The following is a 25,479-nucleotide window of genomic DNA, read 5'->3' as shown; positions in this document are numbered from 1 at the left end:
ATGGAATTTGGTGATTGATCGTTTTGGTATATTATCTTCGACTAAAATAGCATTCTTTAGATACAAAGATATTAAAAAATAAATCCCCCGAGAGGAATGATGAGACTATCTGAAAAGAAAGAGACAGAGAGAGAGAGAGAGAGAGAGAGAGAGAGAGAGGGAGAGAGACAATTTTCTAAAGTAAAAGAGATGTTATTAACGCGTCACCGATGATTTATTAAATAGAACCAGATCGTTTATTAGATAAAAACTTTTGATAGGAAGACGGAGAAGGAGTCACTTTGAACACCATTTTGCTCTCTAAACGAGAAAACTATCTCTGCTCGCCTTTCAGCGTCTCACGTGGAGGCTAGATTTCCGTTTTAATTCGATTTTCGGTCCTAAGTTACGTTTAAAGTGGTTAGAAATTTTCTGAGACAGATTAAAGAGAAAATGTCGATACGTATCTTTCCATCGATCCGTTTCCTTTTAATTCCAAGTCTAAATTAGAATCTTGATTTGAAACCTAACTATCAAAGCACTTCAAAGAAGATTATGTAAATGATTGTGATAAAAGCTATTGCATAATTTCGTGCGAGGACGACTCGTCTTTGTTGTCCTCTACTCCGTTATTATCTTTATTTCTTTTTCTATCGTCAAAAAAGAACAAAAAAAAAAAAAAAGAAAAAAAGAAAAAAAGAAAAAAAAGGTCGGACTTCCGAGATGGGATATCAATTGCACAACGATTATTTCTGAAATAATTATTTACTTTTATTAAATAGCTCGCGTACGTAAATTATTACGATTCATTTTATATTTTCAAAAATATGATTAGACCTAAAAGCGCATTCTATCCACTTGTTTGTAAATTCATATTATACGATTTTGCTTTAAATTACCCCGTTATTAATTATTATAAATAATATTATAAAATTCCAAAGATAAAGAAGAAAAAAGAATCAAGATCAGCGCAAAAAGAATAAGCATGGATTTAGTTATATTATACATCAATAAAGTCAGAACGTATTAGATTAATGTTGAAAATCCTTGCTAATCGAATCGAACACGTATCATAGATACGTTGATCAATACCTTCAAAGTACTGTAACTCGATGTGAAAATCTCTATTTTCATAATCGATTTCTCTTTTGCTCGTTTCCATCATTTATATTTACATAGAAAAATCATTTTTGCTATTTCTTCGTATAATGCTAATCGTGAGAGGAAAAAAAAAGAAGAAATATTTATCAACTAGCGAGATACTCTGAAGCAAAAATAGAAAAGAAAAGAAAAAATAGAAAAAGCTGATCGTTGTACTCGAATATTCATCTGGAAAGAGTATGGAAGAAATCGAACGATTCACATGGATGAAATCACATCCGGCATCCCGTCGATTCGTTTTTCTCTAGTGCGACTATAGATTTATCCCTCGTTCTTTTTTTCACATCTCTTCTTCTTCCTCGTACTCTTCCCCTTTCAACTTCGTGGCGCGGTACAATCGATTCTCGAAAAAGTTTGAGAAAAACAGGTGCCGAGGATATTATCCGATAGATGAGCTAAGGGACTTGTGGTTTGAGAGCCGAAGATTAACGAGAGAAAATCGAGTTACCCTTCTCGAACATCTTCTCCCTCATTCTTTTTTTTAATATCGTTTCTTGTTCCATTCTTTGACTTCTTGCTAGTCTTAAATTTCTATGTTAACCGGATAAATGCTCTTTGTTGAAATTATTTAAGAAAGCTACAACGCGTCTCTCTCTCTCTCTCTCTCTCTATCTCCCTTTCAATGGCACGATCGATTGCTATCGCAACAAAGAGAATGCATCCTTTTGGTCTCTCCTTTCGCATTAAATTCGAAACGTTGCTCGACGAACGCTACTAGTTTAATTAATCCTCCTTTCATATCGCAACCTGTTGATCTCCTTTTATATATATATATATATATATATCTCTTTTTTTTTATTTTTCTACCCTCGACATGCCACCTGGGAAACTTCTTCTACATTGCTACGAGTGACGTCGATCTCTTTTCTTGATATGTCACTTGAGACGCGTTTATATTTATAGTTATAACATTTCTACCTTCGAGAAAAAACTGAAAGGATAGAGGAGAATCCGTGTTTCATATCTATCCGATTTTCCTCGTTTCGAACTCGGAACTTTACGAAGGGAAATATCGAAAGGGAGAAAGAGAGATAAAGAAAGGAATATAGCAAACAAATGGATCGTGCAATTTCGTATGTATGTGTATGATGTAGATTTCCGATCCAACGAACAATGTAGAAAATATATTTGAAAAGAGGTGTATAAACGTGCGCGTGCGTGTGTGGGTGGATGTATGTATGTATCCGTGTATGTGTGTATATGGTTTGTTCATCTCGTTTAAAAGATGCTTCACAAGAGAAGGATTTGTTGGAAAAAAGAGGAAAGCAAGGTGCCGCGAACTTTAGTATTTAAATCTCATAAAAATGAAGAGAAAAGAAGAGTGATCGAGAAAGAAATCTCATGAAAATGCTGCGAGATCTTTATCCAATGATAAATCTTAAGGAACGTTGAAGGTTCATTATTGAGAAAGAGAACGAAATAAAGGAGGAGTTGAAGATCTCACAAAATGTCGTCCGACGTCGGTCAGAACAGAGAACAAAGAAGTAATCGAAATCAAAGCTATGACGTTGATGTAACTGTTGGGAAAAACGCAACCGATGGCATATTTCTAATACCAGAGTATTTCAACGTCACTTCTCTGGACATTAACGCGACCGAAGAAATTGACTCTTTCTATTTCTATGAGGTAAATTGCTAACTTTATTATTTATTTTATATAATTACAATAGTTTTGAGAAAGTTCTTTACTAAATCTAATATGTACGAGAAAATCGTTTTGCATGTAACGATATCGTCAAAGGTTTATGGTAAATAAGGTTTGGGAAGAATGAATCAAATTCTATTAAAAAGAACTATGGTTAGCAAGTAAAATTATCCTTTGACATTCGAATTGGCTCTTGAACGACATCTTTGTAAGATAATCGATTGTTACGATACCCGAGATTTTACGCAAATGATCCCTAACAAATTGTCGCTAACTCGTATAAAAATCTATTGATTAGATAATTATGAAAAAATAATAACTCGAAATTCGAAACTTCGTCCAGAAGATTTGGAAAATTTAAAGAAAATAATTTGTTTTATTGCGTGTTTGTGATCGCGAATATCTCGGACGTCGTATGGAATCTTAAGAGTACCGCATAGACCGGTCCGTTGTTGAAAAAAAAGCGTTAGAAATCACTAGTTCTGAGATTCCTTCGAGAGCGATAAATCTCGAATGAATTTCCACGTGCTTTGGATCGACCTCCTTGCAGTAATAATCGTTTGCGGTTGCTCGAGAAAAATCTCTCGGAATTTATTATGAAAGACTCGTTCGTTAAGCATCTGCTTGCAAAATCTTGTAACTTTTTATTAGATCGGGATTAATAATATTTTTATTTATTTAATTATTTCAGCCAAATTAAAACGCGGTCTATTATTATAAACAATAGTTTTCTCAGGGAATTACTAAATAAAATGTAAAAGGTGTGCAAACGCTCTCTTTGGCTTTGCAAGACGAGTCTCAAAGGAGTCTTAACGTAAATCTACTTACATTGTTACAAGCTTTGTTAAATCGATATCTCTTGTTCTATCCTACTGATCCTAAAGATGTTCTTTCCCGGAAATCATGTCGTTTTATCGTAAAAAAATCTACTAAAGGTCTTTCCTACTTCCCTACGGAAAAGATTTGTTCGATCGTAGAAAATCGACTCGTTAAGGAAGATTAGATCCCTTCTGCCCATCTATAGCATCTACTTTTTCTCACTAGACGAATATCTATCTATTTATCCATTTCTCCTAGTCTCTATCTATAATTACTTTAGAGTTTACAAAAATCCGTTATTATTAAATCCGTTCTTTGACGATTGACGCGATAACATGCGAATGAAAATCTAATGAAATATTAATTTGCCAAGTTCCACGATCCTTCAAAGTTTAAATTAAATTATTATCGACCTACACGGTTGTTATCAAAGTTATAGCGACAAGGGATGCATAGTGTTGTTGATGAACTTCCGAAAAAGCAATACAAATTTTGCGACATAGGGAAACATTCTTTCGTTTTTTTTTTTTTTCTTTTTTTTCATTCAACTAAAGTTTTATATATATATATATATTACAAGACGTGTTTTCTCAGAAATTATTTTACAATGTTATTTGATTTATTTATCTGTTTAAGTATGATTGGCAATACAAAATGCGTAAGTATTTTAATGTTTAATGTTTAATTAATCGGAAAGAAAACACTTTGAAAACGCAATGAATTATGCAGCCATCAGCCCGGTAGTACTTGCGTCACATGATTTACAATTAGATTTAGATGAATCGCAAGTAATACCGACCCAGATCTCACCACGTGGAGGTTGCCGCATCTGGAGATCCACGGGCTAAGTTAACATATTTAATTAGTCATGTTTAATGAACCTTCATTCAACCCGGTCGAAGCTGATTGAAGATGCATCAATCATGACTTTGCCCTAGCCTACCCGCGAGAAAAAGCATGGACTTATTATTAAATACCTCTATTAAAAAGAGCAAGAGTACTATAAAATTATAAAATAAATTAATAGAATTTTTTCGTATAATTTGCACATCCCGGGAATGTACAAAGTATATGAATTTTCTAATCACTGCTATGTTAAATTTACTTTGTACTGTTAAATTTTTTTTATTCTAAAACATATATATTTAAGGCAATTTTTACTAGATTGAATTATTGATAAATCTAAAGTTAAAGATTTAAAAATTAAATGGAATTGGATAAAAAGGTAATTGAAAATATAGGAAAAGTATTAGGTTATTTCATAAATAAATGCCACTTTAATAAGGGCACTTAATTATAAATCAACCACATGTCCACGCTTTTTAAACTATCTTAATGTCTAAATAGCAGATAATCGACCGATCTGCTCTTTTCGCCTTAAATTACCTATAAAAATATCTTCACCTTAGAACTAAAACTCTTAATAGTACTATTAAGATAAACGTGCTAAAGCTTAAAGAGGTAAAGCTTAAAAATCCCAGCGTGCAGCATGCATCATGCCTTATAATTATATTCTTACAAACTAATATAAAATAGAAGAAAAAAAACGTTGGCAAAATAAAGATTTATTAATATACTTTACCAATGTGCAAGATAATGCATAAAATAATGTAATATAATAGAAAATTGTTTCGAGTTAGTTATTTTATATTATTTTTTCAATCTACATAATCAATCTAATCATACCTGAAACATAAAAAATATAGAGTATATAGAACAAATCATAAAAACATAAATAATACGAATGCATCGATTATATGGATTTTAATTATGTGCCTGTATATATTATTGATATACAAATCAAACAACACAGCTATAACAACGATGGAGGTAGTGCATCTGAAACATATATTTTCAATAATTAAACATTTTATTAATAAACATTCCTGTAGCGATAAATATTATTACGATGATAAGTATTAATGGGTATTGAATTTAATTAACTATAAGTTTAATAAACATATTTTATTGAATTTAAAAAACTTCAAAGCAACAAATTTTAAAACTTTGGTACGTCTCAAAAATATAAAAAATTATATTCGTTGTAGAAAGCAACTCTTTAAATAAGTATATTTGATATATATTTAATATTTATTGTGTTTGCCTTCAGAAATGCATGTATAGACATGTGATACTTTAAAAAGCTGCCATTTTAGACGCTTTAATTGAAAAAAAAAAAAAAAAAGAAAAAAGAAAGAAAAAATAAAAAAAACACCGATTAGAAATGATATTAATGAATCCAACGACGATCACCTGAAACAAAAAGATATATATTAGCCATATAATGTTATAATAACAATTACTCCAGTTATGATAATGACTACTGACGAGCATAATGACAACATGCAAAAAATAAATGACAAGACTATGCGTCACTTTCGAAGGACGAGCCTTCGAAAAAATGATTCATAGTTTATAGTTGCCCTCTTGAGCCACAATTTGTGGGGGCCTCTTCGGCATATAGCCTCTTCTTTGCTTCGTGCCCTAACAACTAATGTAAGACATTCCTTAAGTGCAGAGTTATTACAAAAAAAAAAAATAAATAAATAAATAAATAAATAAAAAAAGAATAAAAAAGTACACTCACTGGAATGCCCCATCAGATATTCGATCTAATCGATGAACCTATTACTAACACTTTGCATTTGAAGCATTAGAAAATAATATCGAACAAGAGCAGAAAATCTATCATACACGGTCTTAATCTTTGAATATTTAGTTCATTTTTCATTTATTATAAATATATAACTAATTAAATATTCTGTAGAAATTACGAAAGTGCAAAGTGTTAATATACTTAATACTAAGTATCCAACATATTCAGAAATCTTTGCTAATTCGAAGAAAGAAATGTATTTTTAAACAAATGCAAAGACTTTTAAACTGTTTGATACTGATAGATCTCGCGATACAGAGCATCAGCAAAATATGAAGAGAGAAAAAAGACATACTTTGGAAAAATTGCAAAATTTGCTGAAACTTTGCAAATATCCGGAGACGTTACTTTCCACTCCTGAGTGGAAATTAAATCCTGAGTCATCCGGTCCTACCTACTTAAAAATTAAACACACATTCATACCTAAGTATGCTACCTGCCTACCTATTTCTATATTTAAAAAATGGCAAAACATTCATTCCAACACACTCACTCCACGATTCTCTCACATACCGCCAGGGTGCAAATGCCTACACTAGAGAGTATACCCCGGGGTACCTCCGACACCCTAGCTCAACCACGTGTTTCTAGTTTAAGGTGGGTACGTACCAATTGCTGTAATCGACTGTCAAAGCTAATGATTATTGCGTAAATGACTAAAGAAACAACTACTAGTATATACTAGTATATATATATATATATATATGTATACGTATACTAGTAATATACGAGTATTTCCAAGTTTTCATAAAATGTGCTAACTCTATTATGCAAAACGATGTCGATATCAATATATTAGATATATAGAATTTGTATTTATTTAAAGATTAATATCGCGGAACGATGTACGATCCACCACCTAACACGCGCACACAGGTGCAAGGTACATCGTGCACAATCATTAAACGCAATGACAGCCGCCAAATAGGGAGAACTTAAAGCTAAACCCATACTAACTGTTTCTCACCCATACGTGTAACACCTGGGTATGCATATAGATGAGAACGCAGAAAGCACAGGGGGGAGAAACGGGAATTAGTATATTAATTGCTGAAAATCCTATGCTAAAAATGATTAACTTATGAACTAGGCCTACGGGCTAATGACTCTACAAGTCTCTTTGTTTTTCTTTTTCTTTTAGCAATGACTCTACTCGACTTTTTTCTTTCAAAAGCAATGACTCTATTGAGACCTTTTATTTATCAATCAAATTGATTAAACATTTAATTAATTTTTAATGCAACAACAATCAAAAAACCTCGGGCGATCCTTTTCTACAAGCGACCATTCTAATTAATTAATAGTATCATATTTTGTCACTTATAGTCAGGGATCTACCCGTCGCGAATGTCTTCTTGTCTATTTTCCATGTATTATATATCAACACACTGAAATAGATTGCATTTATACATATACATATGTAAAACTAAAGTGCAAAGCATGTTAAACTTGGCATGCAAAAAAACCAAAGAAACACAATATACACATATTTTTTTGCTATTAATTATTAATATTACTAAGTTAGAACAAGAAGACCCTATCCTGTGCTAATATAAATAAGCATGCACAAGAAAAATAAACACAATTAAAAATATATTATCGTGAGTAAATCCAAAAGAGGAATTACTCACGTGCTCGTCATAATTTATATAAACAATTACAACCAGTAACTCGTGCCGATTCGGACCTTTCGTCCTCGGCATGATTGAGTACCGGAGGAACTTAAATTTATTCGACTCACTACTTAAGAAGTTCTGCGATGGCTCCAAAACACTCGTCCGTATTGTAGATCGAAATTGAGGGTGGCTGATCCATAGTAGATTAAAAATGAGATGGGTCGACATAGAGGTAGATAAGAAATGAGCAAACCCAACATCCTTGTAGATTAATAAAAGCAGAAGTTCAACGACAATCTGAAAAAAGATTGTAAAGAAAAATGTTTATTAAAATTTATTATAATCAAAAAATTGACAAAATAAATGGCTGTAAAATTTATAAAATTCACTTACCAATATTCTTTTATAGAAGAAGAAATTTCTTCACGATCTTCAATGATGCACTGACTCTAATACGCGAACAGTCTGTGTGACTGTTTAAAAAGAAAAATAATACTTTATGCGAAAAAAACTCTAATTCTATGACTGACTGCTTTGCTCGCAGTAAATTTAAATATATATGTTCTTAAAATTTCTGCCGCGAAACACGGACGAATTGCATATAACGGACGAACGTTGATTCTAATTCGCGATTTTTATTTTATTTATTTAAACGATGCAATACTCTATCCATTGCCTTCCGCGCGATTGCAATGATGATCTGAAAGAAAGATAAAGAAAAAAAACAAAGCCATAAGTATCATTATTATAATACAAAATTATTAAGAATTATTAAGAATATTTTTAAAGATAGATTTACTTACTAGAGTCTTCGTTGATCCTTGCATGATGAGCATCCTGCCCCAGCATGATGAGCATCCTGCCCCAGCATGATGCACTGACACTGACTCTACTTCGCGAATTTATATTGACTCGAATTTTATTTAATCAACTTATTAATTGAACAAATAAACATAAATATTTACGGGCAAACACTGCTTCTACGCCACGATTATTTTTATTTATTTAAGCGATACAACATTCTATTTATTTATCGTTTTCTGCACGATCGTAATGATGATCTGAAACAGAAAGAACAAGAAAATTATTAGTATCATTGTAATAATAAAAAATTGTTTAAAAAGTTAAAGAAGAAATGTTTAAAAAATAGTTTACTTACCGGAGCCTTTGATGAATCTTGCACGATGAGTATCCTACTCCACGATGATAGATATGTACTAACACTGACTCTACATTGCAAATTTCTATTGACTCTAATTTAATTTACAAAATAAATAGAATATTACTGATAAACACTGATTCTAAGATAAGTCTTGATAGATGATCACAAATAATTTATAAAAACTGGACAGCTGAAACATACAATCAATTATAGAAAAAAAAAAAAAATATAACATTTATAAAGAATATTTCCTGTTAATCATTTCTGAAGGCAATGCATTAAAAGATATATTATTCGAAAGTATTAATCATAATTAAAATATATTTTAAATTTAATTGAATAAAAATATTAAAAATTATATTTGGAAATATCAAGCAATACTATTCCAAGTCTCACTACTTGGAGATTGCTGCATATGGAGACCCAAAGTATTAAAAATTGTTTAAATAATATAATAATTGCACTAGAGTAGACTATCTAAAAATTTTCTATATTTTTCTATATAATAATTAACTTACTATAATATTAATTAAATAGTGCGATAAAGTTAAATATATTAAAATCAAAATATTCGATAATAAAGCAATTAGCTTAAAGAAGATCAATCGATGTTCTCTTAGATGTCTACACAGTGACCTACTCTGTATAAGTGAAACCTTTAAAACTGCTCGATATACTAGCCTGTTTTGTCCCGATTTTGCTCGAGGAAATTCCTGGAAGTGCTCGGCCGAGAAAATTCGTGGAATATATATATATATACATACATATATATATACATATATATATATATATTATATACTGAGTATTGTCCTTCTGCTTCTATTACGCTACTCTTTATATATTTAAAAAAGATAGACTTACAATTTGAAGAAGAATTGCTACGCATGTGTGTGTGCATTGTTTACTTCGTATTCTTTGTTGTCCGTCCTTCTCCAGGTCGTACAATTCTCGGAAGCCTGAAAAATGTAAGATTGTATTAATAATTTATAAAATTAATTATGTGTGTAGGAAATAGCCATATAAGTATGTACATATGTATATATGTATGATGATGTATGTATGTATGTATGTATGTATGTATGATATATGTATATATGTATGTATGATGTATGTGTGATATATGTATGATGATGTATGTATGATGTATGTATGATGTATGTATGTATGTATGTACGTATGTATGTATGTATGTATGTACGTATGTATGTACGTAAGTATGCATGCATGTATCCATGTATGTGTGTGTGCGTGTGTGAAAATCGAATATAATACAAAATATGATATATGGAAGCTAATTAATGAACAATTATTAATTAAAATATCTTAAAAAAGCTAAATAAGTATCGATATCGCGAAAATAATACTAGAAAATTTGAAATAAAGAATGTCCCTCGGGGACGCCGAGACGCTAATTTTATTTTCGCGAATATCTTTTGAATGCGATGATGTTCTGATTTGCGAACGCGGCCTCATGAAGATTTTGACTTTATCTATCGATTGGTATATAATAAGAGGGTGTACGTTAAAAAAAATCTATTAATTACCTGAAATTAATGAGGACGATACGCAGCCGTGTCAAAACAGTATTTATCGAACAAATATGGCGTCGGATCCAGCGCAAAAATCGTTAAATAATCCGTTCCGCGCATGCGCATAGCAAACTATACATGCGAATTACGCCAAAGAGAGCACTCCGCGTCAAAAAATAGTTCATTTTTTCAATTTATTATTAAAAAATGACGAATGATATAAAATATTAAAGGAAAAGAAAAGGAAAAATATTAATAATCAGTGTCATTAAAATAGATCACTGTTTTCTAACTAATAAACTAAAATATCTTTTTCCACCAAACACACATATACATATTACTTTATCGTTACACGTACGTAGTTCCTCTTTTCTCTCTGCAGTACGGATCAAAATACGAACAATTAATAAATCGAAAATAAAATAATCTATCTCTATTTATTATATATCTTTCCTGAAAATATTTCGAAATAATAATAATAATTTATTACTTATTATAATTATTTAATAATGTTAAGTAATAGCTTGAAACATAACGATAAAAAAGAAAGCTTTGATCAACGTATTCGAACATTACTGACCTAAATAAATTGGTCCACTGCCCCATTTTTTTTTCTTTTTTTTTTTTTTTTTTAATATACTTTTAATGACTAGGTGGACGACAAAAAACATCTCTTGTTTGCTTCCACACAAATGCTCCACATATGCATACGAATTCAGATTACTTTGACGACTGAAAACATTCATACGATCTTTATATTTATCTGTCTCTTATGGTATTTGCATAATTGTTTTATAAGTATACATTTGCATATACATACATAAATTTAAAAAAAAAATCAAGGCTTCTTATTTCTACATAGGTTCGTAGAAAACATATTTTCTTCTTTCCAAAAAGAAATAAAAGGATTAAAATGCACAACATATAGAATTATTAATAACATTTCTAACGTTAAACATTTAATATTAACATGTAATATTAAAAATTCCAACGTAATAATACAAATAATATTAATACGAGAATCATTTGATTTTCTCAACTGTAGTATTAATAATTAATAAAATCATTGAGTTGAAAGCGCACGTAGAAAGCTCGAAAGAAAATCCAATTAAATACATGCACGCAATGTTAAAGAAAAAATCTTGAAATAATTGAATATTCGATTGCTAAAGTTTTAGAAATAAAAGAAAAAAATATAATTTTTCAAAGAGTGCGAGAGAGGAAGGGAAAGAGGGAGGAATACAAAAGATGAAAAGCTCGCAGGATTTACATAACTGGATTTCTAATAGATTTGCAATATTTTATTCTATCTCACTTAGCATTCTAGACACACAACAAATACTAATTTGTTATTCATTATTTCTATTCGTCCATTATATTAGCACTGGAATAAGACTCCAACCATTCAATGCTTCTTCCTATTGTTAGTTTGAATATTGGCAATTTCATCATAGCTAAGAGAAATTTCCTTTCAAGTTAAACAAAGATCGACGCCAAACCGTCTTCTAGCTAAACATGCGGTAGAAAAGAAGATAAATTTATCTTGCAAAACTAGTCAGGAACTTTGGAAGATAGACGAACTTACTTATCTAATGAATTAATTTACTTGCGATCGATTACTACTACAACCCAAATTCGTCTTATACTTTCTTATTTCCAATATATGTATTCTATAACAAACGTTATATTAATTTTTTATATAATAAACATTAATTATTAATTTTGTATAAATTTTAATTATAAAATGATTATTAGATGTTATAAAAAAAGAATATTATCCAAAAATTGTTCTCTACTGTTTTATAAAAAAAAGAGCAAATGAGAAATTAAACATAGACTCGCATTTTTGTTACCTTTAAGTAATTAACGCCGAGAAAAGTTAATTACACTTTCGTAACGAGTATGAAAAAAGTATTGAAGAGAGTCGTTTACTCGTTAAATCGAGAATAAACGGTACAGGACAGTAATTAGTGTAGCTAAGAAACATATCTCGAAACAGAGAAAACGCAGAGAAAATCGTCAAGTTCGATTAACACAATACCTTCTATACAATTAACAAAATGTTCTCACAAAACTGACTCACTTGAGAACAGTTTTCTAGTTTAAGGGTGCATTAATTACTTGATAAATCCTTCTAAGATGCATTACAATACTCGTAACGAGATGAACGTGTTGACATATAAATTATTGAACTTTTAGCAGTTTAACAAACAAAAGTTATGCCGAGTTCTCTGGAACGAATCTAATTATTTATCTAAACGAATCTAAAAATTTGTTCTTTTTTCTGGAAAACGCAATGTGTCATGTGCATACTCGTACGAATCTCCGCACACGTACCTTCATTAAAATTTTTAATTAAAATACCCATCTCTCTTTCTCTCTCTCTCTCTCTCTCTCTCTCTCTCTCTCTCTCTCTTAATAGAAAAATCGAGAGGTAAAAGTGCAAGAACATGTTCTCGAACATTATTTTCTAAAGTATGAGATTAAAGTCGTCGTTTTCTGTATAGAAAAGAAAAAAAAAGAAAAGAAATATTTCAAATAAGATTTTTGTCAGTGAAAATCAGTGACACGTGACACGATAATTATAAGACTTTAATCATCCTATAAAGTTAGTAATTAAACGAGAACTAACTTTCGATCTCTCAACTCTCGTCGAGTTTCAAGGCTATGCTTGGAAATAAAAATTCTCGATCTTGCTTTCTCTTTTTTATTTTTTGTCTACTCAAAAGAAAAAACATAATTGCGTTTAAGAAAGAATGAAATGGACATTTAATACACAATTAAGTACACAACAGACCCTTGTATACGCAAAATGTTCTCTTACGGTGAATTAGACGAGTTTAGAATTACGTTCTTGTGAAAAAGCACGTTCCCAGAGATTGTAAATGGTAAATCATATCTTATTCGGTAAAAAGAAAAATTAAAAAAAATTAAAAAATGCACGGAGACCTGACGTTTTATGAGGCGAAAAAAATATCGATAATGTGATTTTATTCCTTCAAAGACATTTTCCCTCTTTAGCTTTCCTTCTTTTTTTTTTTCTTTTCTATTCTACGTTCCAGGACGAATGAAATGAAATGTAATTTACAGGAAAGTATTAATCCGAGCGCGTACACCTTCCAGAGTACTTTTCAACAATAAATGCCTTCTAATGCATTGTCGAATCTGGTTCGTCGAAATAATATAACAATTTAAATATAATTTTTATTGAAATCTTAATTTATTACTTATTAACTTTACGATCTCGTTTGTTTCCCATTGTAAACTTCCTATCTTCAGTTTCTATGCTCGCTCTAGCAAGAATCCTGTCGTATTAAGATCGAGTTTCTAGTTGTTTGAAATTTCAAGAAGCTCTTGAAACATGGCAATACGACGTTTTACATCTTTGGTCGTTTCCAACGTTTCCTCCTTTAGAATCTGAGTTGACGAGCATAAATAATCGATGCAATTTGCTTCGCTACTTTGTCACGTTCTCTCTGACATTCTCTCTCTTTCTACTCCTTCTTCGCTCCGTCAATCCTATTTCCTCTTTCGAATATTCTCTTTAAAGATTTTATCATTCTTATACTTTATTGACCACATAATATAATTCATCAATAGTAATCGACTATATACGATACTGTTTGTTCTATAAAAGCACAGAGAAAGACCAGTTCTATTTCTATGATTTCACGAGAAAATAGGCCGGTCTATGTGTAAAAAGAAAAAAAGATTAAAAGAGGGAGGAAGAAGGAGAAGAAGATTAATGTTAGCCAGGAGAGTATTACATTCGGTCGGAGATTCGATGATTCGACGATATTTTGTCGTACGATGGCTAGATAATTCAACGTTTGGAAGAAAATATCGTTGCTACGGGCTAGTCCTGTACTCCCGAGGGGTGTAATCTGCGTTCGAGGACGTAAATAGGATGTTTTACGATCCCTTTCGTTCCCCTTCTTCACCTTCACCCTTCACACGATGCCTTCGACGATGACGTAGACTGGAGAAGATCGCTAGATTATCCTCACCCCCACTATCATCATCAATTCTCGTATACGTTTCATTTTAAATGTTCTTTCCACGAAATGCGATTCACATGTACTCGTAGGCTCGTTATCAAACGTTGAAAATATTCCTTGTACATTATAAAACTTTGATGAAAATCATCTGCAACAAATAAGAAAACTAGATAAGGAAACTAGGATTCTTAGTGCATAAGAAAACTTTACATGCATTTCAGAGATGATATCGTAGCTTGTTTTTTAAAATGCATAGTATCCGCGTTAATCAAGTATACGGTATTAAGCTATTAGTGCCCTAATAGCTAACTCTAACTCTAATTCGAGTGCTCATATATTGATATGCCATTGTATGACATATATGTGTGTGTGTGTGTGTATATATATATATATATATATATATATATATGTCCATACATAAATACGTAGATATATGAAACGTTGCAATTTCGTAACTGCCATCGGCGATACGTGCACGATCATGCGTTGTAGGTCGTTATACATTGAGTGAGTAATGAACGAACTGATTTCTAGTACTCGCTAACGTCACTTACAGCTATCGCTCTATGAGAGCAGTACTATCGTACGGGTTTCCATTCGAGGAGACAGACTGATCTTGTCTCATAATCGATTTCGATATTACAACTAAGCAACGAGAGATTTCTAATTTTGATGCAAATAACGTACAGTAATGTATGTATTGGTTTAGCAAGTCGAAGAAGATTCAATTTTTAAATAACGAAAATTAAGAAATATAGAAAGAGAAAACAAGAGGATAATTCTATTTGGACATTCTTGTAAAACGTACCCCTGTTAAGCTTAGCTTACTTTGTTGAAGGAAAAAAAAAAAAGAAAAGAGAGAGATAATCTGGAAAACGCAATAGACGAACCATACGAAGAGAATAGAAAAACAATTAACAAAGACAATTAATGGATTGGAATAATTTGCCAAAGAGCTTTGTGAAAGTAGAAAAAAGATGGATGCGATTTATATCTGCTGTACACATACTACTCTCGCCAGGAACTCGCACGAAACGATTTAAGAACTTACTGCAGTTCCTACGAGAGATTATTTTTAAAGAACAGAAATGCTTTTCATACCGGAACATGAAGATGCGTTCTATTTTCACGACGATTAAGTAAATAAACCGAGGAACACAGTTTTTCCAACATTTCGAAGAACGCAATCACTGAATCGTTCGATAAATATATGTGTACCTCATGCATATCGCATAAGTCTTGTAATAACAATCGTAAATTAAATCAAATTTATTCCCTACTATATTGCATTTGGTTGATTAATATTGAAGAGAAAAGTGGTGATTACTCGGTGCATTATCGAGTTGGCTTATTGAAAATGTTAAATGGATAAACATCTCGTCTATTTATATATTCTATAACATTAATAACGAAAACGACGAGTCTTAATTTTATTGATAACGTCGATAAATTGTAAAGAATATAACATACCATTTTTTCACACGTCCGACATTCTTTTGCAATAACGTTAGAGATATTGGCGACGAGAGAAAGAGATAAAGAATGAAGGAAATAAATTTTTCAAGGAAAAAAAGAAAAATAAAGAGAGAAAATAATTTTGTTGCGAGAAACGAAAAAAAAAAAAAAGAAAAAAGAAAAAAAAGAAAAGAAAAATCAAGACACTCTAGTTCTCTTTTCGTCGCAATTTCGGGAAGAAGTCGAGCACGTAATTATCCTACTGATAAATATACAGGTAGGTGATAGTCGTAGCACATAGCGCATGTGATTTATGAGAATGGCATGGCAATTAAGAAGGGGGGCCGATATCTTAATTCGAATCGAGTCAAGCATGAGAAGAGAAGGAAGAGTCGGTTAACAGCACCTTCGTCGTTGCTCACCTACGCAAACAAATCAATTATGCTGAGACGACGACTATCTCTCTCTCTCTCTCTCTCTCTCTCTTTGCTTTTTTTTCTTTTTTTTTCGGAGAACCTTAAGAAAAGGCGAAAAAAAAGAAAAATTGGAAATACGATGACGAGGAGGAAGACGACGACGACGAAATAGCGTACGTCTCGCTTTACGACGGAGAAAATAGATGAGATTCTCGAGGAGGGACGATTGTAATAATTCTCGGTCGTCTCCCAAGTACAACACAACACTGGATTTGCCACGAACATTATGTCGCCTATTAATTCTCAACAGCGTACTTTTCGCTTCGTTATTCGAGGTTCTTTTTCTAAAGAAAGACTGGGAGAAAAAGAGAGAAATCTTTTCCGTATCCGAGATTACACGACCAATTAAAATATCATCATGTGAAACACCGCCAACCTGTTTTTTTAATTACGATAAAATAAGTCGATTAATAATACGTATATGCATCATGTTCTTTCATATATGTACACTTACGTTTGTATAAAATGATTTTTCTTTTTTTCAGACCGAACAATTCACAGTTTTGTGGTTATTATTCGTTGTGATCGTTGCTGGTAACACTGCAGTTCTTGCTGGTCTTTTGCTCGGAAAACGTCGAAAATCTCGGATGGACTTCTTCATCAAGCAACTGGCGTTCGCAGGTTACACCTAAGTCAATTACAAAGTTTCTTTCATTTCATTGTAATTTCATTTCATCATATTGTATTTTATATAACAGAATTTCGTGAAAATTATTTACAAAATTTTATACGATAGACCATGTAAGAAAAACCCGTGGACTTCAATGGATTTCAATGGAAACTATTAAATGGAAATTCATTTTACGCTCGAAAGATTTCATTTCTTTGTTTTATTAATTTTTGAGCTGATCTATTTCCAATAAAATTTCAAATCGATGTTTCCCCGGTAAATTAATCTGTCCGCTCGAATCTGACGTTTTCATTCGACACGAAATTGTTTTACTTTTACGTTAAAACGTTACTCTTTTCTATCGAGAAACTGTAATAAAAAAATTTCCTCTTATATTACTCACCACTTGTTTCGGTCATCATTTTTACGTGCACATTAATTTTGCGATAACTTCTGTCGAGATACGCGAATTCCAATCATATTTTTATTTGGAAGACAAAATATGAGGAAATCATGAGGGTAAAGTTGGCTTCCTATAAGAAATGATGATGGGAGGGTAGGATAACGCTTGAAAAGGTCTTTATGGACGTGAAGTCTTACTTTGAGAGTCGCACTGCTCGATGATATTCTCGAAATCGTTTCCTCATAGTATCCTTCCGTAAACCAGGAGAAATCATAATGCCGCATAGAAAATAAATATTTCTGACAAGAAAAAATCATGAGAGAGGGATTCAGCCGGGAATATTTGATGAACGTGATCTGCACACACAAAAAACGAGACCTGTATTTAAAAATCACATTAGAGTAATTTTTATTTTATATTTAATCATATACAAAACGAATCATACAAAAATCATAGATTCATTCTATTGATAACTTATATGATACGATTCATTTTGTATAAAAATTAACAAATTTATTCATATATTTGCGCTGAAATAACTCAATTAGCCGTAATCACTAATCAAATTTAATGTCCCATGAGAGGGGACAGCCGATTGCAAAGGGTTAATATTTCTGTTACAGTAGGAAAATATTCCTTTTAATTTTTAATATATTTCATCCAGCACGCTGATTTTTCCATAATTACAAAAAGTTTTCAAATGTGTTAGAATACTTTTAACACATGGTGCGTGCGCGCGCGCGCGCTTATATTATATGAAATGTATTTATGCTTATTTTATATGAAAATAGATAATAAAGGAAAGTTTATCATGAAAAATTGAAAAGCACGAGTAAAACATTTTCTCGACAAATAGGAAAGAGTATAAAAAGTACAATTTCCTCGTCGTTTATTATCGTCGCTTATTTCAAGAATTTGCCTAATGACGTCACCTACACATCGGTCTGTATATTTATTCGTTCGGAAATAAAGTGAACGAAACTTGGATAGCACTTAATAATAACGCATTACGATAAATCAATCCACTTCACTATCCATCCTTGTTCACAGATCTTTTGGTCGGTTTGATATCAGTTCTGACGGATATAATTTGGAGAACTACGGTGACCTGGCATGCTGGTAACATTGCCTGCAAACTCATCAGGTTTATGCAAGCCGTCGTCACCTATAGTTCTACGTATGTATTGGTTGCATTATCGATCGACAGATACGACGCTATTACACGACCGATGAACTTTTCAGGAAGTTGTAAGTATATTTTTTTCTTCTTATATAAAATATTACATAAATAACAGTTCAGTTTATAGTAAAATTTCATTCATTGATTTATGTTTATCTTTGTGATGTTTCTAAAATCTCTCATTCGTAAATGGAGAGCGAAGCAATCTTTTCGAATTTCCTGCAAGTACTCGGAAAGAAATATATAAATATGTTTTCACGCGCGCACACAGCATGCATATATATATATATATATGTGTATGATAACATAGAAAAAGTGTTGAGCAGATCCTTTAGTATCTGCAATATATAAAAATAATCATGAGTTGCGATGTCGACCATTGTACACAGAGAAAGAGAACGATAAAGCTCGAGAAGAGAAGTAAATTGTTGGATTGGTAACACCTTGCAGTCTCTCTCTCTTTCCCTTTCTCTTTCTTTATCTTCTCTTCCAAGTAAGATGTTTATGACTTATAAAATACAGAGTTACTTCGAATAAGTAGAAGAAACTCAAAGATGTCTCTTGTTTCCTCTCGCTCTCTCTCTCTCTCTTTCTGTACATTTTCAAGTTGTATTCGAAAAAGCCGAGGTAGCAAACGCGTACACACATTTCACGTTATTCTCGAGAGAAAAGTCACCAAAGAGTGGTGAGCTGGATGAAGAGGCAGACACAGAGGTAGAAGAAAAAGAAAAAGCTATAATTTAAAGGTCGCCAGTCAGTCGCAAGCTTTCCTCTTTTCAGACTTTATATTTACTGTCGACCGAGAAATCGTTTCCAACCACGAAGCCGATTTTCAAAGATATGTGTGTGTGTGTGCGCGCATGATATACAGGATGTTTTATCTTTTAAACATTGTCATTTTTCTCAAACGTAACTCTTTCTGGTTCGTTTGAAAATCAACTAATTCATATCGTTTAATTCGTTTGTTTACACGATGATAAAAATATTCTGTTAATCAGGAAAACTTTGAGTGAAATAATTTTTTGCCAAAATACTCTATACATTTTATTCCTTCCCTTTTTTATTCTCGCCTCATTTCACCCTGATATTATATCTCGCGTAAGTAAATCCTCGAGGGGAGAAAAATAAGAAAAAAGAAAAAATAAAAAGTAGAATAACGAGAGAGAAAGATACACTTCTCATCGTGTAAAAAGAAGTCATTTTCTCGAGTACGGCAACAAAGCAATGTTAAATACATTAAATGGAGGTTCTACAGACTTACCAACGCATGTTTAGTGAATGAGAAAGGTTTCCATCGCTTTTAATCGTTTTTCTCTCGTTAACCTTATCACTTAATTAACATGGTGGAAAAATAACGAAGAGATAACGCGATGATTGTTGGGAAAATAATTGTAGATGAAACTCACTGTTATCAGAGTCAATTAGAATGGTAACAAAGTTAACTTCAACTAAAACAATTTGTTTGTTTACTATCCCCTATTCGATAAAATTCTTCTTTTTCAGTAATGTTCTGAAACAAAAATTAAATATTATTTATATGAAAGAATTGAAACGATCATCGTGTAATAAGTATATAAGGAAAATCTGAAAAGATAATATCAGTTGTCACAAACGGTAAATTTTTATCTTGATATCAATGAGAGCTCTTTCCTAAGTATTCTGATAATATCCACTATAGAAAGCATGATGCATCGTCCATGTAAACATGGCAGTTTACATGGAGAATAAAACTTAGGAGAATGCTTTTGGTCTTGACCACACGATAAACGCATAAATTACAAGTATCTACTTACGTGCATACATACGCGTTAGCATTTAATTAGAAAAAAAATCCAATGTTGAAAATCGTTGAATGACGATCCTTCCTAAGACGTAAGATATCTTATATAGACGTAAGATAGAAATATTGTCTTGGTATTATTTGTAAGAAAGATATTATCGGTGATAATACCAGTTCGTAAACACTTGTAAGGTGAAGGAATTTTATGCAGGGTGGAGAGCTCGAGTATTGGTGGTGGTTGCTTGGAGTCTCTCAGCACTCTTCAGCATTCCCATCATCTTTCTCTACGAGGAAAAACGTATACAAGTATGAGAAAAGAAAATACATACATATTTTTGTCCCCTATTAGAAATAATAATAAAAAGCATTGTCCTCCTTTTTTTTAGGGAATGAAGCAATGTTGGATAGACTTGGGATCTTCGATTCAATGGAGGATTTACATGAGTTTGGTGAGCTTTACCCTGTTCATAGCTCCCACCCTTATAATAGGAGGCTGTTATATGGTCATCGTAGCAACTATATGGTCACAAGGAAGCGCATTACGTCAAGGTCCTACTAGGGATACTAGAAGAGCTTCGTCTAGGGGTCTTATACCAAGAGCCAAGATCAAAACCGTTAAGATGACCTTCGTCATAGTGTTCGGTGAGTCGTTTCAACTTTTCCCCACTTCGAACAAACGACTGGACTTTTTATTACTATCATCATTGACCAAAAGTTTAACTTTAGTAATGAAGATTGAGGATTAAATGGTATAAATTAAAAAAGTAAACTTGAGGGTGCTCCATTTGTTGAAATTATTTCGTGTCCTCTTTTATGAAACTCGTTAAAAAATCTAACACATAACATTCGAATGATCGATAAAGACAGCTTTGACAAGAAATATCTATTTGGTTACGATCGAAATAAAAAGCTTTTCCTCGAAATAGAATTTGTGAACGATTAGGGGGGCTTCTTCGAAAGTTGACTCGCGACGGATTCGACAGTAAAAAGCGATAACCCTCTCTCCCATGCGACACAGTTTCCTATAGGTAGATATATATCCTACTACCACGAATATCGTCGAACCGTTTTATTTGCACGGCGTAAAAGACATGGCCACAAGAAGATAAGCGAGTGCTCTCTCTCTCTCTCTCTCTCTCTCTCTCTCTCTCTCTCTCTCTTCCTCTTTTTTCTCTTCTCAGCATCCATATACGGCTTTCGAAGAAAAGAGCAAAAGACGCGTGGAACTTCAATATACAGCGTGTCCGTTGAATATACAATCGTCTCGGGTTACATTGAAAGGACAGATGTCAAGGAATATAAATGTTTCTCGCACAAACTATGAACTTAAAAGACATGAACGATCTTCGAGTAACAAAGATATACAATAACGAATAATTGACGTCGATGGTTCGGTGAATTTAAAAAGAAATCAACGAGAATAAATTAAAGTCAAACCATTCGTGGTTGGTATTTGAATTATTTTCTAAGATACAAGATAAAGAAAATAATTTATCGAGCGTTACATATCGACAGACTCATGTCCGAAGACACCCTGTATATCCCGATTTCTAAGTCTCGCGTACATCGTCCAACCCCCATCCCCTCCTTATCTTGCCAGGGACAATTTTACGCGTACGAGAAATCGCTCGAGCTAATCAGATTCGCTTCTTGCGATTGGCCTTTTCGGAGATCTTTTCTTTTCTAGCTGACGACGATACTTTCGCGAAAGGAGGAACTCGAGCTAGGGAGGGACCTATCGATACGATACCCTTGATATTCTCCGAGAAATTCTTTGAGAGCGATGATGCAGCGTTGATAAAAAAGCTAAAAGATAGTAACCGAGAACTCCCTGATGTTTGCTCGAAAGAAAAAATAAATAAATAATACAAAATACGCATCAGAAAAAAGAAAAAAAAAGAAAAAGAGAAAGAGAGAGAGAGATCGATGACCTAGCCAGATTTCAAATGTACTTACGAACACCCGAAATAACAGTAACTACATTCAGTAATCGAATTAAATGGGGAACGAATACAATCTGCTCGTTCATCGGGAACATTCTTAAAGTGTTTATACAATCGGAATGGCTATTAGAACTCTGAATCACGATCCAAACACGTGGCCATTACAAAAGCTTCGTTTGCACTTCCATCGACGATTTACTGGATCGATCATATGAAAGATAAGAAAATAAAAGAAATTGAGATTATTATTATAATTGTATTAATAACGTTGTATTAATAACGGAGAATTGATTTTCTAATAATTCTTCAAAATCTTACAATTATTGCAGTATTCATCCTTTGTTGGAGTCCATACATAATCTTTGATCTCCTTCAAGTTTACGGACACGTGCCGAAAACGCAGACGAACATCGCAGTAGCAACTTTTATACAAAGTTTAGCGCCATTGAATTCTGCTGCCAATCCCATAATTTATTGCCTTTTCAGCACGCCATTCTGCAAAAATGTACGGTGAGTTGTCGAAATTGCAAAGAATAGGATTTGTCCTTAGAAATTGTCAAAATAAAAAAAGAAAAGAAAAAAGAAATGATTAACTAAACCATTATAAAAACGGTAAAACTCTCTAAGGAGCAACTGTTGCACGGTAGGAACATGCAGGCGATTTCCTGGGTTTCGGGATGGTGCACTGCAAATCCACATCACTGCTTTGGCACCGGTGGTGCTAAAACCGCAAGTACAAGGACGACAGTGACGACGTCCCTGACGGCACATTCATCTCGTAAAAGTGGACCAGGGATGCTGCACTCGACAACTTCGAGAAAGCACGTGATGGTGTCGTTGGTTTAAATTGTTTAAAGGACCACCGAGAGAAGGAGAGCAAATATCTTAAGCTTTTACTTATATTTCTTTCTCTAATTCCCGAAGAAACACGCCGAAAAGGAATGGCCGAGCAGCCTATTTGCGAGCCACCAATCAACGAATTCTTTCTTTAGTTTACCAGAGAGCAAGCTCGGCTTTACTTTAACAATAAATCACCTTAGAACGTTCTTTGATCCTAAGTAAAATTTTTACACAAATTTTATTCATTTTTTACAAAATTCTTTCAGTAGTCTCCAAATTAAGACTACTGTTACAAATTATAAATCGTTGAAATGATAAAACTGTTCGTGAAAGTATTATAAATATTTATAATTAGAACATTTCCTCGAACTGGATTTCAGTTTTTCTGCCGCAATATCTCTTTCACAATTACTTTTAATTTTCTGTCTTTCGGTATCTCATCGAGATGTCTCAAAGGAAGATATTTTTCTCTCGTATCGCCTTTTAAATTGTGTCTTTTAACGAGCACAGACTTTAACCTACATTTATGAATGCTTTAAAGTTTAAATCCTTGGAGAAAGGAAGTTAATGAAGAAAAAGAAAAAAAAAAAAAAAAAAATAGAAAGGAGAATCATTAAAAATGTTATTGTAATCGTTACGCGATTTCTCTTTAAAATTAACAACTTTAATGAACGCGATACGGATAATTTGCAATAATAAAACTATTATCCTTTACTGTCTCCGTTTTTATCTTACAATTATGCTAATTTTTGTTTACCCTTCAAAAATCACTAAAAGATAAAATAATAAAAGAGGATGTAAATAAATTTAATGTAAGAAGAATGAGATATCGACGTTATTAAAAGAATAATGTATTTTTACGTAAACAAAACGTAAAATGTCTTGAAAAGGAATAAGAAAAAAGAGAATATTTCATTATTAAATGACATCCATTACACAAATAAATAGATACGCGCGCGCGCGCGCGCGCCCACACACACACATATATACAGAGAGAGAAGAAAATCGATTTGGTATTTCAAAGCGAGCTCGTGGAAATATGAAATTGACATTTTCTTCGTCTTTTACATGTATCAGTGAAACTGAATGGAAAATAAAATGCCCGAAGGTATATACCAATGTGTACATACATCTATATAGATATATACGTAATAATAATAATATTATATATATAAAATCTTTGAGCTTCGTGTCTCTCGATATATAGAGAATATACATACATACATATTTATTCATAAACTGCATCGCAAGTAGTAATAATAATAATAATAATAATAATAATAACAATAATTTATTATTATCAGTGTAATTGAATCTCCATTGACATTAAAAGGGATCTTGTAAATATTTCCGAGAATAAAATTGATGAACGAATAAAAAATCTTCTCCTCCGAATGAGAATGTTCCGAAATAATGATTAATTTAAAAAAAAAAAAAAAAAACTGTGAAATATTTTAATTGAAAAAATAAAATTACATTTTGAAAACTACTAGTCCCTTCTCTTTTACCTCCCCCCTTTGAGGTAAATACTTTGTTCTGAACATTTTCAAGTATGTAAAAAATTGACAAGAGGTAAAGTTGAATCGTGTGTTCGGTGTCGTCGATGAAATAAAATTTCTCCGCATTCTTCCATTTCCTTTTATGGCTTAGCTCACTCGACGAGCGTGTAAAATCCAATGGCTGCCATCGGTGTCGAGTCAAATAGAAACGGAATCATTACTTTGCGCTTCTCATTTTACTTGTTATTTTCTTTGACGTGCGATCGAACTTACATGAAGACTTTCGTAAGAACAGACAGAGACGAAATATTTGTTATGCTTATTGTAAAACATTTCCGATTAAATCTAATGGCCAAATGAAGATCAACCTTCGAGTTCGATTTGAAATTAGTACGAACAAAAGAAAATTATGATTATAAAATAATAGAAATTTCAGAGTGTAAAAGGATGTTTGCGTCCATTAAAGAAAAGTAATAATTTTTCGTTCGTCGTTGATATTACATCAACGATCATTAATATGTGAAGATTTTGAAGAGAAAGGAAAAAGAAAAAAAAAAAAAAAGAAAAGAGAAAAACACAAACTTTCTCTTTCCTGATTTTAAGGAACTTCTAAATGTTGGTCGCAACCCATAAAAATATCAAACTAATACGAGAAAATATAGTCAGAAGATATCGACATAACAGAATCCAAGATGTCCTGCTTGAATTGTCAATCGATTGATCACAGA

General features: G+C 32.3%; 1 protein-coding gene and 1 long non-coding RNA gene across 4 annotated transcripts; one reads left to right on the top strand and one right to left on the bottom strand.

Moving 5' to 3' along the window:
* The first annotated feature begins 1,163 nt into the window (after positions 1 to 1,163).
* Positions 1,164 to 24,703, top strand: LOC124428298 (cardioacceleratory peptide receptor-like). 3 transcript variants are annotated; one of them, XM_046972226.1, is made up of 7 exons: positions 1,164 to 2,767; positions 16,982 to 17,117; positions 18,560 to 18,757; positions 20,681 to 20,775; positions 20,856 to 21,111; positions 22,742 to 22,922; positions 23,070 to 24,703. In XM_046972226.1, exons 1-7 carry the CDS (start codon positions 2,588 to 2,590, stop codon positions 23,161 to 23,163), a joined length of 1,140 nt encoding a protein of 379 aa, XP_046828182.1. In that variant the 5' UTR covers positions 1,164 to 2,587; the 3' UTR covers positions 23,164 to 24,703. The 3 variants fall into 3 exon arrangements, with proteins under 3 accessions (XP_046828182.1, XP_046828181.1, XP_046828180.1); XM_046972225.1 differs by having other exon boundaries at positions 23,040 to 24,703; XM_046972224.1 differs by having other exon boundaries at positions 23,060 to 24,699.
* On the bottom strand, positions 10,257 to 20,665 carry LOC124428305. The gene is made up of 5 exons (XR_006943134.1): positions 20,483 to 20,665; positions 19,951 to 20,199; positions 17,510 to 17,865; positions 16,951 to 17,124; positions 10,257 to 14,713 (listed from the first exon to the last, which is right to left on the bottom strand). It is a non-coding gene; the product is annotated as an uncharacterized LOC124428305 (long non-coding RNA).
* Positions 24,704 to 25,479: the final 776 nt, after the last annotated feature.

The sequence above is a fragment of the Vespa crabro genome, chromosome 12 (assembly GCF_910589235.1).
Source record: "Vespa crabro chromosome 12, iyVesCrab1.2, whole genome shotgun sequence".
Lineage (NCBI taxonomy): Eukaryota > Metazoa > Arthropoda > Insecta > Hymenoptera > Vespidae > Vespa > Vespa crabro.
Note: the sequence above shows the minus strand (reverse complement) of the source record. Positions and strands in the feature narration are given on the sequence as shown.

Coding starts and splice junctions, on each gene's coding strand:
- LOC124428298 (XM_046972224.1), top strand. CDS start 2,588: ATGTCGTCCGACGTCGGTCAGAACAGAGAACAAAGAAGTAATCGAAAT. Junction 18,758..20,680: donor GATGAACTTTTCAGGAAGTT/GTAAGTATATTT, acceptor AATTTTATGCAG/GGTGGAGAGCTCGAGTATTG. Junction 20,776..20,855: donor ACGAGGAAAAACGTATACAA/GTATGAGAAAAG, acceptor CCTTTTTTTTAG/GGAATGAAGCAATGTTGGAT.